The following is a 17,025-nucleotide window of genomic DNA, read 5'->3' as shown; positions in this document are numbered from 1 at the left end:
AAATTACCATTTGGGCTTGTGTATAAGATACACATTTTGTCTTTGAAAATAGGTCTGAAAAATGAGATGTGTCTTACATGTTGATACTCAGTTCTTCGTTACATTCATTTGTGGAAATTTCCTCTATTCAGAATTATGCGCTTTTTTTTTTTTTTTCTTTCTTTCTTTCTTTTTTTTTTTTTTAAGTAAGCACAACAAAATAATAATTAACTTATATACTACTGTTTGGATAAACCTCATAATGTTCCATATATTGACATAAAACTAAATATTAGCTGACTAAACATTAGTTATCTTCTTAATTTATTTACATTAGCTTATAATAACACGATTCAGTTTACACAACTGACATACGTATTATTCTGACATCAAATACATTAATATTCATTTAGATGTCTCAAATTTTATATTCTTTGATTAATTTCATTTAGTAATTTTCTTACTCTTACATTTCAAAAATCCCAAGTAGGGAAGGAATGCTTTAATTTATCAAATTATTTTTAAACACATTAAAAATAAAATTAAGAATTATACATACTATTTTGTGGATTAACTTAGTAATGCACTATATGCTATTGTAAGATAAAATTAAATAAATCCAAACACTTATTGATTAAGTACTTGGTTAACATACATAATTCTACAAATGCCCACAGATTAAGACAATTCAGATCAAATACAATTTAATAAGAAAATCTTTGCTGAAAATCACTAGGGGTAGAGGAATACATGTGCACAATTCAAGTTTCATTAACTCAATAAACTTCATTTATTTCTGAAAAACATTTTCACAATTCAAGACTGAAAATTAAAAAACCGTGAGATTATATGATCTATCAGAAGATGTGACAAAACACTGGGACAGCTGGTAGGTATGCAATGCTATTTTCTACTTACAATCAAATTAGTTCAATTTTTACAAATTAATAAAAACAATTAGTGATTTTCTGCTTACCAGCAAAATAATCCAGAATCTATATGACCTGGTTTTGATCCACTACTGGGCACTGATAATTTGACCTGGATCACTTTCCCGCACATGGCTGGTTGCATAGTATTTCTGTGGTTTTCCCCACCTGTGATGTGGATATGATCCAGTTTCCCACAGAAAATTTTCCAAACAGGCATCCCTCCCTCTTAGTGAGATAGCCATAGTGTGCTTTGTTATAATCAAGTAAACCAAACTAAACCAAATGGGTTTGTTTTATTATCAAATTTCTGATCAGTTAATGTTTCTTCAAAGGAAAATTCTCCAGCAATATTTTGCAATTTAATAAAACAGCATCTAAAATAATAGCATAAAATTATACTATCCAACAATTTCAAATAAAATAGTATCTCAGCAAGACAACTTTTGTGTGTGATGTAGCTTATTCCATATTGGATTCTCACTTCAGCAATCACAAGTCAAACAAAAGAGTGATCAACCAGTCTTTTGCAGTAACATGTGCACTGCATTCACTAGACTTTGTAACTACGTGAAGAGTATGACATGCCAATATAGCTTTAACAACCTGCCAGACTTGATAGAAAACAGCATATGTGAAACATAGTAGATCAGTTTTATTCTATGACAGGAAATGACAGATTTTAGTCAATACAGTAGTCGATACACTAAAACGTGCATCTGTTTCTCTTGGGAGTTATTCAAAGCACATTATACTTTTAGAAATTACCACAGAAACTCTTTAGTTTTTAATATAAATATTTTTTTTTACTCATAATACTGCTTTGTTCCTATCAGTAAATTCACTATTTTTTATTGCAAAAACTTCTACACTGTCTGAAATGGACATTCAGCAAGTTAGACATAATTTAGTTTCAGGTTTCTCCCATTAGAAGGCATATTTTTATGGAAATTCAATCCCGTGATGAAATACAGGGATATCCAAGATAAACCGGACCCAAAGTAAATGAAACACATGGACTTTAAGACAATATTGTACTGGGTTGCCCAAAACCAAAACAGATGTGTCTTTGGGTTCAGTTTCACCTTGGGTAATACCACATTTCCACTAAATAGATATATTTCCATATAAAAAACCACACCTTATAGATTCAGATTATAACTTACTTTCAACTGTGATATTCTGAATAGAAAAATACGAGAAAATGTTAAACTGTAATATTTTCTTCCAGTTACAGATAACAACACAAGAAGTTAAACATTTGCTATAAAGTATGCAAGTCACATTTTATTTATTACTCCCATATGACAATGAAATAAAATAGGCAAAGTGAATTATTTTACTGCATAAGAAAAGCATTTTGTTAAGTTGAAACAAGTCAATAGTTACATCAGCTATACAACAAAATACTAAGAAATACATTTCGCATTTAAAATACATGTGGAATATTTACAGGGATAGTAAAAAATTACTTTTTACACATTGAAAATAAAATTGCAATATTTTTTTTAATTGCATAACAATGCAAAATACAAGTGGAAAATATATCACGCAAATGCTGACTAAAACTCGGTGGAATATTGCTAATTTTTTAAGCATAAATATAAAAGATGTGATCTAGAAATTGAATATTGTACAAATGCTTAAGATTGTTGTATGTAGAATTTTATCTATGATATGCCAGAAAAAATATATCAAGCTCACTAACAACTGTAATTTCCTTTTACACTTTATATAAACATGCACATATTCATGAATTAAGTATATGCATGCTGCAAATATTAAATACTTTGTAAATAAAATCCAGCAACTGGGGGGGAAGGGGGAACTCAAAACTGTGGGTTAAAAAAAAAAATCATACATTGAAGGAATCTAGCAAATTTCTTTGAAAAGAAACAGGGAATTATAATTATTGGGGCTCACAACTGAAGTTCTGCTGTTCTTTTAATCTTAACAATTATAGAGGAATATTTACATATATAGTACAAAATTACTTTACATTCCCCTGTGGTTTCAGAATTATGCATTCCAGTAGTTATAGTCATGTACTGCAACAAACATGGACACATGCTTAACCTGTACATGATGCAGCATAGAGCTGCCTCAAAATTTTTATTTTCATTATTTAGATTATTGAAAACTGAAAAAATAAATCAAAAATATGACTGGTATATATTTTCAATTCCTATATGGCGACATTGAAAATTAAAAATATATACCAAAAGAATGAATTTAAATATAAAATGAATGCAACATGACTTACAAAATTCACAACAGTATAACCCTCAGTAATCATCAGTTCATAAACCCAAATATAATAAATTAAAAAATTATCTCAGCACCAGAATTTTTATGTAAGAATGAAATTTTTATGTCAACTGCATGCATTGTATTACCACTGTTCATTTAACATTATAAAAAAAAATAGTCTTGTAAAAATAATTACTTTTATAAACAAACAGTAATGGCATTTATATTGATTTGGTATTTATGACTATCTATATAACAAAAATATAACACTTTTAAAAACGCTTACTATATTTAAGCTTCATTTTCTAAAGAATGCATCTTAAACCATAATAACAAAATAACGTAATACCAAAACATACAAAATAAATTAAACAATATGCAATTTATTAAAAAATAGATGGAAAAAATTACTATAAAATACAAGTTAATATAAAACCCTGAAAAATATTTATATGAATTTTTGAAAAATAAAGTTGAATAAATCAGTATTTTATCCATCATGCTAAGATCTGCAGAAAAAGTCCCACTGGAGAAAAAAACATTATCTATCCAAATCTCAATCTATACCTACACTTCAATTTTTTCCTTAATTAACCCAAATGATACTAGATTTATGTAGTGTTACATACTTTCTTTCATTTGTGTATGTGTGTGTTTATGCCATTTTCAATAATCCAGAACAAGCAAGAATTGTTAATTTTAAGATTTTTTACAAATGTTTTATAGTTAAGTGTAGAGATTTGCAAACAAACACAAGCCTGCCTACAACACTAACATGCATAATTTGCATTTCATTAACCTAAAGTTTAGTTTTAAAACAATTTTCATATACTTGGTTAGAAAATGGAAGCCTACTTTTCAATCTATTAAATTCATTATGAAAACATGATCTACAATTAGGTTATTAAAAAATAGTATTTGTTTATCATATATGAAGTAGTCCAAATAAAAATCTACATATATTTTGGATTAAGATGGCTTCAGTATCTTTGAAAATAATAAACTCTTTTTTTAAATTTTGGTTTAACTAAAATAACAATGAAGTACTAGAACGTTGTTTTGGAATTTATTTTTAGTCTAAAAAAACTGAATTTTTAATATCTTGCAGGCTAACAGAATACAAATGTCAAAAATTAGCTTACATTTTTTTTATCTCAGTTATGGAACATGAACTTACACATATAAGTATAATATGACCATTAATATAGCTTATGAGGTAATATAAATATTTAAATAAACTCATATTGAATCTTTTTTAAAAAAAGAGGTGCCCTTAATTTCAAGTATACATTTTATAAATGCTATTTCTTCATAGTATGTAACTGACAAGATATAAAATTAAAATATTTGATAAAGGCTACTTTTTACAACTGGCTGATAAATGTAAAATTACATAACTGCATCTTACACATTATACTTCTAAGCATTATATAATAATACACATTACTGTAGTTTTAATAAAATAATAATCATGAATGAATTTATGACGGAATTTCGTTAAACCATTGAGACATTTACACAGTTCAGGTTCATTTAATTGCTCATAACAAATTTTAAAGAAATACATCTAATAAGACTTTTGGAAATATAATATATATACATCTTTTAAAAAAGACAATCATTTGAATTAATAAACAATAATACGCAGAATTTTTTAGAATGGCATTTTTAATTTTCTCTTACTGATTTGCTAGGTAGATAATACCAATAAAAATTAAATACAAAATACTTTATACAGTGTAATCATGTTTAATTTTTAAATATGAAACCATGAATTTTAACATTAGTTTAAAATTTTTACAAAGAAATATTTTACTACAGCAGCTAATGCTAGAACATAATTTTTATTAAACATAATATTGTAATAAAATAGTTTCTTGTTTAAAAGTAACAAAAATACATAGACTTCAGAACATGCTAGCTTGTGTTTTAATTTTTCATATTAAAATAATAACAAAAAAATTGCTTTCAAAATGTTTAAAAATTTACCTTTTTAACTACTCGTATAATAGATACTGTTTACATTAAAATGTGCTATCTGGATTTTATATTGTCTTAAACAGACAAAAATGTTAAGAGAATATACTTATTCTGCTTATTTTACAGATACATATAACTTTATAAATATTAAATAAAAAATTTTGATGTTTTCAATATGCCTTTAATTACTACCTGTTTGTAAAGCTGTTAAAATTACACTTTTCCAGTAACTGCCTTCTTCTGCAACAAAACAAATTGTTTCTTCCCAAAAATTAAAATGTTTTGCAAATACTGCATCTTGCCATATAATGCAATTCTCAACAGTTTAATTACAATTCTAAATCTTTTATATTTAATACTAAAGATGAACAACTTCTCTACTTTTTGCACTTAAAAATAAATTATAAAAATAATAAAATAAAGCTGCTGCTGTATAACATCATAACATACACATTTAAACACTTTCAGAAGCCAGAAACTCAGGAAATTAGATTAGTCTGAACACAATGCACATAAAACATAGGCTACAGCCTTCATATAATTTAAAGTTTTGAAAGTCAATAATAAACATGGGGCAATTAATAATTTTTCACATTTTAATTTAGTTTAAAAAAAATTACTGTAACCTAAATCACTCAAGAATTGTGCTTGAATGACAGAATATTAATAAAAAATTATTAAGGGGGGGGGGTGCACCAATGACCTCTTTCCGTGTGAGCTTCCTTCTATTCCATAAAGATAACATTATAAAGGAAGAAAATCACAATTTACCATCAAAAACCCATAGCACTGTCATATAAAATCCCATAAAAGTCTTTTAGATTGCACAGAGTGCATTCATGATGAGCCATGGCCACAATGAAATAAAATCCAATGCCATAAGTCCAGGCATCACATCAAATACAATTGCCACAATAATCAGGAGATAATTTATTTGAATGTTTACTAAATGTTCCTTATATGCTCATATGGCAGCAGTTTTCTGAAGTTTGATCACCTATATGTACAAAATGATAGTGCTCAATCTATTTTCACAGTCGAATAGATTTTTCTCACGAATATACTTGTTCCAACGTAGCCAAATGTGCCTGTTAAAAATATGCTTACATTAATTTACAAAATTTGATTATAAATATTTAGTATAATTTTAATAATTACACTTTAGTTACAAGGTGCTACATAAAATATCATACCCTTTGTTTTATTGATTAAGACATTTATTTATCATCAAAATATTACCAAATGAATACAGTCTTAGCGGGAAAACTGAGTTTACAGCAAAATGTATTCAATGTGTCCAATATTTTGTTTGCAACCACTTCAAAGTGAACCAGTGCATTTGTCACAACTCATCAGCGCATGTCTTCCAAAACTGCATGACACAGCTGCACAGTAAGAGTTACATTTACAGGCTTCCTTGCAAATACCTTAGTTTTGAAAAATTCCAATTAAAAGAAACAAGCAAATTAATATGTGAGAATCACTGTCTCCCATCTTTGTAACATTCAGGAAAATGAAGTGATATTGCAGTCACATTAATCTCGTACAAGAAATCAAGAAGGTCATTTGCAAAATATGGCCAGGCTCCATCTGGCATTAACCATTGAGTGTGTAAAGGGAGACCTGCTATTTTCAGGTGAGCAAATCCTCAAAACATGTTGTTAATTCTTCTCCAACACATCTTCTACCAAAGTGAGCACAAAAAGGTCTCTATCATACCAGCACACACTTTTTTTTTTCTTTCTTTTTTTTAAGAAAACATTAAAACAAAAGCAAAACTTTAACCTTTTGTTCAACATTCAGCTGGCTACTATCTGCCATCTCACAAACTGCTATTTTATGAGACACTTAAGTCTGATACACAGATTACCATACCACACAGATTTTTCAGCAGATAAATTTTAGACGTGACAAATGAACCTCATAATTTGCAATTATGAACTTTCTTTTTTTAAGATGCTTGGAACACCTACCAGTCTTCAAGCAATTGCATTTTCTTTTAAAGTTTTAAATATTAGCTGTGCTATTTTACAGCTTGTTGAATGTGCACTCACACTGCTCGGTGACAAATCGAAATAACAACCTCAATCTGGCTTTGTGCTCATTTGCTAATACATGCCAGATTGCATGGAATGGCGCTCGATGCTCATTCGATAACTGGAACACGATGTTTTCATATGCATGTGCTTTCACTCACAAAGCAGAAGCATGCCATAATTTCTTACTGATGAAAAGACTCTGATTTTCTCTAATATACAATCTAGAGATAAAGCCAAGTGCTTTCAGATGCCTAAAATCACTTATTTTTAGGGTGCAAATAAAGTCTTAGGCCAAGCTACATAAAAATAGTGAGAAATTTTAAGAATAAGAGAAAGTCAGATGAAATATATTGTAAATCGGGTTGGTGGAAGAACAGTTAGAAAAAGGTAGCCTCCCGTCTGAAACGGGAGAGGTATATATAAGGTATCTATATATGTAAAAGTATCTGTATATATAAAAAATTTTACAGGGTGATTAAATGGTATGACATTTCATGTGCAATCATATATGTTTAAATACAAATAAAGAACAATTTTTGCTTTCAACCACATTTAAATCAAAACAGAACTGTATTACCATTTTAGTACAAAAATATATTGATAAATAATCACAATTTTTTGCTTTCAATCACATTTAAATCAGCGCAGAGTTGTATTACCATTTTAATACAAAAATACATTTATTTTATCAGTATCCTAATATCCTCCACTTCAATTAACCTACACTTATCTTTAAAGATAAGGTTATTTGGAATGACTAAAAAGTTATTATTACAAATCAGTACAAAATAAAACTCTCTACAGAAAATGCGAGAAAAGGTATGTGAAATAACAGCAGTGACAGCGCAACAGGCGATGTCACCGTATCCTGGAGCCATTTTCATATGCAACAGTATTAATTTAATTATATGTAATCCAAAATATATAAACATTGTTAATCCTTTAACTAAGAATTTTTTTTAAAACAAATTGAATGGCATTTGGCCGGAAAATATTTAGCACCAACTGGGTAACAAAAGATGAAACATGCACAACTGGTTTAATTCTAAAAATGGGATATGTTACAGTGAGTTTCTAAGCAATTTTTAACCCAGCAGTAATTTTTAAACTTTTAGTAGGACATGTATGTCCTGTTAGTAATCAAAGGGTTAAATCATCTGTTAAAAATTAATTTAGGTAATTAGATAAACTTACTCGCAAGATTAAACTGCTAGAAAGTGCAGGCAAATAATTAAAGCAAATTTTTTGGTTAATTATAACATGGGTCATTTTTCTTCCCAGAATTCTTTTAACTGGACAAACCATGACTTTAAACACTGACCCTAGTACTAACGTACTTCCGACTTACATACATTGGATGGACAAAAATATGGAAACACCTTGCAAAATGCATGTTTGAAAAGAAAGATTGATTTTAATGAAATATGTAGGTGGCGCTGGCGTTTTTTACTACTGATGCCACCTACACAACATCGTAAATGTGCTAAACAGTTCAGTTGTTGTCAGAGAACTGTTATGTGAGGTTGTCATTGCATTATGTCAGAGTTAACAGACTTCGAACGTGGGCAAATTGTTGGGGCACGTATGGTAGGTGCTTCCGTAAGCAAGGTAGCTGAGGTGTTTCAAGAGGTACTGTATCGAAGATTTATTCCGCATATTTGAAAAGCGGAAAAACATCATCTGCTAAATCACAGTGCGGATGAAAGTGTGTCCTGAATGATCGTGACAGACGATCATTAAGGGCAATTGTGACGAAAAATAAGAAGACCATAGCTGCAAAAGTTACTGCTGAAATGAATGTTGTGTTACCGAACCCTGTGAATACCAAAACAATTAGAAGGGAGTTTCATAAACAGGGAATTGCTGGCCATGCTGCATTTGAGAAGCCACTCATCAGTGATGCTAATGCCCGTAACAGGAAAAGGTGGTGTTTAAGTCATAAAGCCTGGGCTATAGAGCAGTGGAAGCGAGTAATATGGTCTGACGAGTCTTCTTTCACATTGTTTCCCACTTCTGGCTGAGTTTACGTCTGGAGAACGCCATCTCAAGCCTATAATTCAGACTGCTTGTTGCCAAGAGTGAAACATGGCGGGGGTTCTGTTATGGTTTGGGCAGCCATATTGTGGTTCTCTGCTAGCCCCATGATAACTGTGTCAGGGCACATGACTGCCAAGACTTATGTGAACATTTTGGCCAATCAAGTTCATCCAATGGTACAAACTTTGTTCCCCGATGGTGATGGTGTCTTCCAAGACAAGAAAGCCCCTGTTCACACAGCTCACATTGTCCAGGACTTGTTTTCTGAGCACGAGGATGAGTTGTCCCATCTCCCCTGGCCACCACAGTCACCAGACCTGAATATTATCGAACCTTTGTGGTCTACATTGGAACGGAAAGTGCATTCTCGTTATCCACCGCCAACATCGTTATCTGAACTTGCCACCGTTTTGCAGGAAGAATGGTATAACATTCCCTTGCAAACATACAGGAACTGTATTTATCCATTCCGAGAAGACTGTCAGCTGTTTTGGATGCCAACGGGTTTCCTACACCATATTAAGCAAAGAAACATGTTTTTTTAAAGGTGTTTCCATATTTTGTCCAACCCCTGTATATGTATTAAGAAACTGCTACAATTGTTTTAGTAACTGTAAAACAAACAATTGCGTAAATAGCCTCACGATGGTGGAAAAACAAACTACAAAGTTTTTTCTTTTATATCAATCATCAAGATTTAAGTTGTAACTTATATTTGAAGACAAAATTCAGCTTTTGAAAAGAAGGATTGGAATATAATTTTTTCAAAACCAAAGCCTTCGCTAATCTGTATGTTAAAATACCGAACTACCCGAAATGGTTTTCCTGAGTCACAGCAATTTCCTCCCATCCCAACCATTAGCGCACAAAGAAGAGTGAAGATTGCAAGTGATATTCTTTCTACTTCTAACAAATAAAGATAAGAAACCACAAATAAATCTTTTTAAGGCAAGCTGCCTGCAATAAACTGATAGAATGCATTCGGGAAAACTGTACCTGCTACTGCACACCTTAGTGAAAAGAAGAAAACGACCTCACAATTTCAGCCATCTGGGCAGTTTTGGTCTTCAAAAAGTTAAATCTTACTTCTTTTTTAAACTTCTTTACACAATATATAACAGAATCTAGGCCAAACATATAATATTTCTGTAAGTTTCAATTCTGATAAAACTTACCGCATAATATACCAAGTGCAATACTAAATAATGCCATATATCCAAAGTAGAAAGTTGTTTGAAATAGACCATACATCCTGAAAAGATATAAAAGAACAATCACTGAAGGGGATAACATATATATATGTATATATAAAACCTTATACATTTATTAATTTTACATCTCATAAATATATGATAGTTATATGAAAAACTTACTTGGTTTTAAAGAAATAGTAATAGAATGAATACATATATACATAGCCAGCTGTTGATGCACCAGACAGAAAACTAGTCCATTGCCTAAAGAAAAATTTTTCTTTGTATCATAAAAGATTTCATATCATTCTTTTCTTCATATCATTTATAACTAAAATTTAACAATACATTTTCTTAATTATATTAATCTTAATTTATGCATTTTTTCACAAAATCAGAGATTTTTTTCTGGAATTTAGATCACTAATTTAAATCTGGGAAGATAAATGTTGCAGCAACATTGGGAATTTGCTTACTGTTTAGATCTGGCAGAAGAATGCTAACCCCCTATCACAGCCGGGGCCAAAAGCTGCAATGGGCAGCAGTATTTAGAGAAAGTAAAAATTTTAGAATTTAGAAGAGCACAAAGCAACGAAAATAAGAAGGGCAAAATTTTTAGAAATTAGAAAAAGCACTAGACAGAATTTATGAGTAACAAAATTTCCCACCAAGAAAAATTGATGGGGTTTTATACAATACGTTTAGATCAACCATAAGCAATAATTCCATATAATATATTCAACTGCTACTAAACTGTGATTGCTTAATTAACCAATCACATGAAGCATTTAATTAGGTTAAGTTATTTAAATACAGAAAAGCTACGCCATTCATCTGCGTAAGATGAGAGACACCTTCATAGAGGACTTTTTGGGGGAGCTGGTTCATATTCATGTTACCCAAGGGAAAAACCATGAAAACCAAACATGCAACCAACCTGTTTGTGTGGGTTTGAATACAAATCAGATCAAACGGCCAGTATTTGGTAGTCTTAAACACCTACCATTGGTGGGGAAATCATGAAACACAAGAGAAGGCTTTCTTTCTTGGAGAAAATTAATTACACTATGGAAAACATTTATAGAGAACTGGGTTATATTTGTAATACACATGTAAATCACCCATCTGCCAAGAACCAAATGTGGGACAAAATACCAGTACTCATTAGTGCACACACATTTATCCAATACATAATATCTTTAATCTTTGGATGATAATGAATCTTAAAAAAACTACCAACTAATGTTATATTTTTAATAGTTTGAAATTAAAAAATAGTTTGGCTATTGATATATCATATGGTAAATTTAAGCACAAATAATAAGGGTGTAAAATTTTTTAATCATAAAATATAAAACCGCATACGCTTATTACGGTTTTAAACTAAGAAATACAATCATTGAAAAACTGCATTCTCAAAACCAATTCTAAATTTATATCAATATATCTTTTAATACTGAATAATATAAAAGATGCTTACCATCTGTAGTCTTCTGCATTTAACAGGAAATAAGTACATACAATGGTGACACAAACAGTAACTATAGCTAAGATAATAAACACTAATAACATGAAGCCATATACATAATAAATTTTGTATGCCCAGAATGAGGTGAATATGAAATACCTAGAACACAAAAATAAAAACAAGATTTAAAGGATATTCATACATAAATTTACACATTCATACAAATGACAAAGAACATGCTACTGTTCTAGTTTTCTGAAATTTTATAAGCAATGAATAAAACAAATTTTAATTAAGTAAAACTGAAAATATGCCATGCATTCATTAAATGTTAAAAACATACTAATTCAGAAGTCTAACAACAAAAATCAGTGTTATATTTTCAAATTTTCACAGGACTAGTTTCGATGGTTTTACCGAACCACCATCCTCAGCTGCAAAAGCACAAATGAATGATAAGAATAGAAATAAAGATAAAAGCAGATGTTTAAATACAGTCTTTTCTGCTCAGAATCCATAATACAAGCATATGTTACTGCATAATATTTGCTGCAATGAAAATGTGTTAGGAACAGAAAACCCAAAACTTCATGTCTACCACATTACGTTCTTTTATTTTAAAAGAGGAAAAACTTCTAGTCAGACATCTGGTAAAATTTCTGCTACATACGGACAAAATGCTGTTTCTGATAATACAGATATTTGAGAGGTTTAAGTGTGAAATTTCAGTCTTGAAGATGATGCCTGCTATGGATACTGTGTAAACAAGGACCTATTAAACGAAGGTATCGCTAAAAATCTACATTTTATAATTCATACATGAACTAACAGACAGACTAAATATTCCAAATGGTACAGTACATGATCATTTAAAGAAGCTGGGTATGTAACCAATAAGATAATGGGTACTCCACATTTTAAAATAGCAAAATATGTTTGCTCAAGTTTTGGCATGCAATTCTTTGCTGAAACAAAATAAAACTCCTTTTTAAAAAACGGCTTAATACATTAGATGACAAATGGTTGCTACATAATAAATTTACAAGAAAAAGATCATGAGGTAGGCCAAAAGATGGCTTGGTTGGTTTAGTTGATTATGGCAAAGCACACTAGTGTAGGCCAAAAGAATCTTGTTTTGTAAGATCGAGAGGGAACTGAATCTCAAATAAATAATGCTTTGTGTGTGGAGGGAATATAAGGAAGTGCATAGTATAAATTACTGCCACCAAATCAGGTGATAAATTTGAAAAAATATTGTTCCCATAACACAGGCTTGAAAGCAGAAATAAAAGCAAACTGCCCAGAAAAGAGAAATTTTCCAGCTGCCAAAGAAATGGCAAAATGTCATCGAACAAAAAGGCACTTATGTGATCCAATGGAATTTCATGTTTTTGTACTGCTTCATTTGTATTCATCATCCAAAAACTGCAGAACTTACTAGATGGCTCACTATATTTGAGAAAATGAAGTAAATAATTAAATATTTCTTCGTGTTATCATTAAATGCAAATCATAAATATATTACAGTCAAAAGTCTTTAATCCGGACTCGTCGGGACTTCGGCGATTCCGGATTATCGATTTTTCTGGATTATAGATCATCAGTTTAAATCTGGTAAGATGGCATGCAGAAATTATAATATTAAAAATATGAAACCGTAATTTATGAAATAAAGAGCAATTATGATCTAAAGGGTATCAAAATTTACAAAAAAAAAAAAAGCTTAATATTTATTTGTTTACTTTATTAAACATTTCTTTCAACGCGTGTACATGCGTAAAGCATACATTACACATAGTTGAAATTAGAAAATTGCAACCAGAAAACTATTTGATGTGTATTCATGATATTTATAATGACGAAGAAATTGATTTAAATCATATCGTAGTTCATCGAGATGAAACACTACATTTAGTAAGGAATTATAAGCCGAATAAAATAAAAAGACACCTGCGCTGAAAATGAGGACAGTGCTGACAAATCAACTTCCAGTTCATTGGGCGCGTCGTTCCCCCCCCCCAAATGATGTTTTTGCGAATTCAATATTTTTTTTTTTAATGAAGCACTATTTCATACAAATGGGAAAGTAAACAGGCACAATTGTAGAAATCGGGGAACAGAAAACCCACATAACATTGCTGAACAGGAGCAAGATTCTTCAAAGGTCAATGGTTTTTTTTCGGTCTCACAAGAAACTTTATGGGCCTTTCTTCTTTGAAGAACAAACTGTTACTGCATAGCCCTTCCTTCAGATCTTGCAGAATGGTTAATGCCATTGTTGCACACTGAATCAGATAACTTTGTTCTTCAGTTACTTGGTGCACCCCTACATTTTCACCTTATTGTTTATTGTCACCATATCTGAACACAAAGCTACCTAATCTTTGGATTGGTCGGGATGAAGCAACAGAAATGGCATCCTAAGTCCCTAGATCACCTTTCGTGATTTCTTTTTATGAGGTTTCGTAAACGACCTTGTTTATGTTCCTCTTCATCCAGGTGATATTATGAAACTGAAAAGGAGAATTGAAGAAGTAGCAGCCACAGGCTCGGAAGACACTTTGTGCCGTGTGTCGCAACAGTTTTAATACTGCATCAATGTTTGTAGGATTACATAGTTCCCACATATAGTATTTGTAAAGTAAGTGTTGCTGAAAAAAACTTACAACTTTATTCTCTAAAATGATTTACCTCCTTACTTTGTAATGCTACTCGGCTACAATAAATTTTTTTAAAGTGTTCCTGAACTTTTGAAACATGCTATATAATCACGTATTTAGGATTCAACTACCTGTTTAGTTAATCTAAACCAGACATTCTTAAAAGTTTTCCGAGTCGCTACAACCTCAGAGCAAAGCAGTTTCGTTCCCCACTCCCATAACGCTGAAGGCGCTGATGGTATTTGCTTCCATGCCCAGCTCTCATGCTATCTTGTCTGTGGTTTTAGTACTACGATTTTTATGAATTCCATTGTTTAGTCTCACGCTGGTAAATCTGATTCCTCAACGTTTTAAAATGTATCCAAGATCCAAATGGGAATCCTCTCATTAAGGATGTCTAGAAATCGATTATTGAAGTTTTCATGCTATGCCTGCAAGTGATGACAATAAATCAGAATGTCATGATACTTTTTTTCACCAAGGAAAGATTTGAAAAGTGGTAAAATTCTTCACTTTCTAAACTTACAACTTTACTCTCTAAAACTATGTACTTCATTACTTTGTAATGCTACTCATTTGGCTAGAATAAATTTCTTAAAATGTTCCCAGATTTTTGAAACATGCTGTATATGCAACAGCTGAAAACAGCCAAGCGATTAACTATGTGCTTTCAAAAAGAGGGGGGAAATGGCTGCATATTGAGAAGCTTCTTTTGTATCTTGAATAATGACTAAGTAAGAGTTTTCAAACTGCAGAAGAAATACTGACATCAAGGACACATTACAATCTCTTTGAAGGGGGACATAAAGGGCTTTTGCCAATTAAGTTATTAATTTTCATATCTTACACTTACATATATATCATATATATACCATAGCTGCCAACCTTAAAAGCACAAAAAACTGGAAGATTTCTGTGTGAAAAACCAAGAGTTTTTGGAAAATTTTCCTGATACATAATGACATTTGAAAAGAACCCCAAATTAACTTAAATTCACTTCATAATGCATGAATTATGCTATTAAGCTAATGTAGTTCTGATGTAAAATATATTTAGATTTAGTGTTATATTCTAAATTTTGTTGATTTTTGGATAATTTCATTTTGTAAGTTCCTCATAGTTTTAACTAAGAAATCATGAGCAAGGAAGGAAAACTCTTTCTTATTTATCAAATTACTTTTAAATATGATGGAAATAAAACTAACAATTAATGTGCATACCATTGCGTAAATAAATTTAGTAATATACCACAGATCGGTACAAAAAAAAATAATTCAGATCAAATGAAAGTTAATAAGAAAAATTATGCTAGAAATCACTAAGGATGGGAGAATAGAATTTTCAGAATTTAAGTTTCATTAATTTAATAAATATCATTTACTGCTAGGTAGCATTTTAAGTAAGTAAAGGCTATTGAAAAGTAATTAATTAAGTAAAAAGTAATTATTAATTAATTAATTAAGAATTAAGTAAGTAAAGGCTCAGTAAAGGCTATTGAAAACTGGGAGATTTGATAATCTACTGGGGCGACTGGAAGATATGATGAAAAACCATGAATCTCCAGGTTAAAATAGAAGAGTTGAAAATATATATAGCAGAGCTTATTTTTTTTTTTAAACTTAATTAGAATTTTTAAAAATAAAAAATTTCACATCATCTCCCATAAAGTATAACTTTTTTTTGCAATTAGTGCTTTCTTCATATTCTTATAAAAAAAACCATATTTTCAATACATATTACCATTAAAAGAGCATAAACTAAACATTGCAATCTGCACTCTGAATCACAATGTAAATTTAAATTCATTCACACACATTTTTCCTTATTAGATTAATTTAGAAGTCAAACAAAAAAAAATCAGCGTTATATTTTCAAATTTTCACCTGTGAAAATTTGAAATTATAACGCTGATTTTTGTAGTTTGACTTCTAAATTAATATTTGTTCGGCGTGTTATTGTATCTTATTAGATTACTTGAATAGAAAACAAAAACAAACTAGTCTATCAAAAGTAATCATTTAGAGATACAAAAATGCATTACATTTCAATGAAAATGGAACCAAAAGGCAGGATGCCACCAAGGCAGATAATAACCCCTGGTTCCATAAACCACTTCTTCTCAGGGATCGGTCTTGGCACTGCATTGATACGACATGGATAGTTGGGTTGTCCAGACAGGTTGCGGCCCAACACTGTACCCACTAGAGTTAGAGGCAGAATGACAAAAAGGCAGATGCAGGTAACTGCAACCTAGAATATACAGATAATTTGGTGAATAATTAAAAAGCCCATGTTCTTGTAGTGTTAAAATAATATATCTTTATAACTGAAATAATATTTTAAGAAATATATTAAAATATCTAATCTTAATAATACTCTTATAATGCATTTAAATAATAAAAAAACATACATTATCCTTACATGTGATGCGATATTCCTGTCATAATACATCGCATAATACCTTTAGTGGAAAAAACTACCTTTCACATA

The 17,025-nt window shown here is 30.5% G+C and overlaps 1 protein-coding gene across 2 annotated transcripts in view; it reads right to left on the bottom strand.

Annotated features, from left to right (window-relative positions):
• Positions 1–2,180: 2,180 nt before the first annotated feature.
• The window catches only part of TM9SF3 (transmembrane 9 superfamily protein member 3), a 53,657-nt gene continuing 38,812 nt past the window's right edge, over positions 2,181–17,025 (bottom strand). For both annotated transcript variants that reach the window (XM_035361043.2, XM_035361044.2), the window contains exons 10-14: positions 16,577–16,785; positions 11,888–12,034; positions 10,588–10,671; positions 10,390–10,466; positions 2,181–6,226 (exon numbers count right to left, since the gene is read on the bottom strand). In XM_035361043.2, coding sequence (XP_035216934.1) covers positions 6,159–6,226; positions 10,390–10,466; positions 10,588–10,671; positions 11,888–12,034; positions 16,577–16,785 — 585 coding nt within the window. In that variant the 3' untranslated portion in view covers positions 2,181–6,158. The remainder of the gene's footprint in view (positions 6,227–10,389; positions 10,467–10,587; positions 10,672–11,887; positions 12,035–16,576; positions 16,786–17,025) is intronic.

Source organism: Stegodyphus dumicola, chromosome 7, assembly GCF_044657685.1.
Source record: "Stegodyphus dumicola isolate Sdum_Otavi_A_Nest chromosome 7, ASM4465768v1".
Classification (NCBI taxonomy): Eukaryota; Metazoa; Arthropoda; class Arachnida; order Araneae; family Eresidae; genus Stegodyphus; species Stegodyphus dumicola.
The sequence above is the reverse complement of the archived record's forward strand: the minus strand, read 5'-3'. Positions and strand labels throughout refer to the sequence as shown.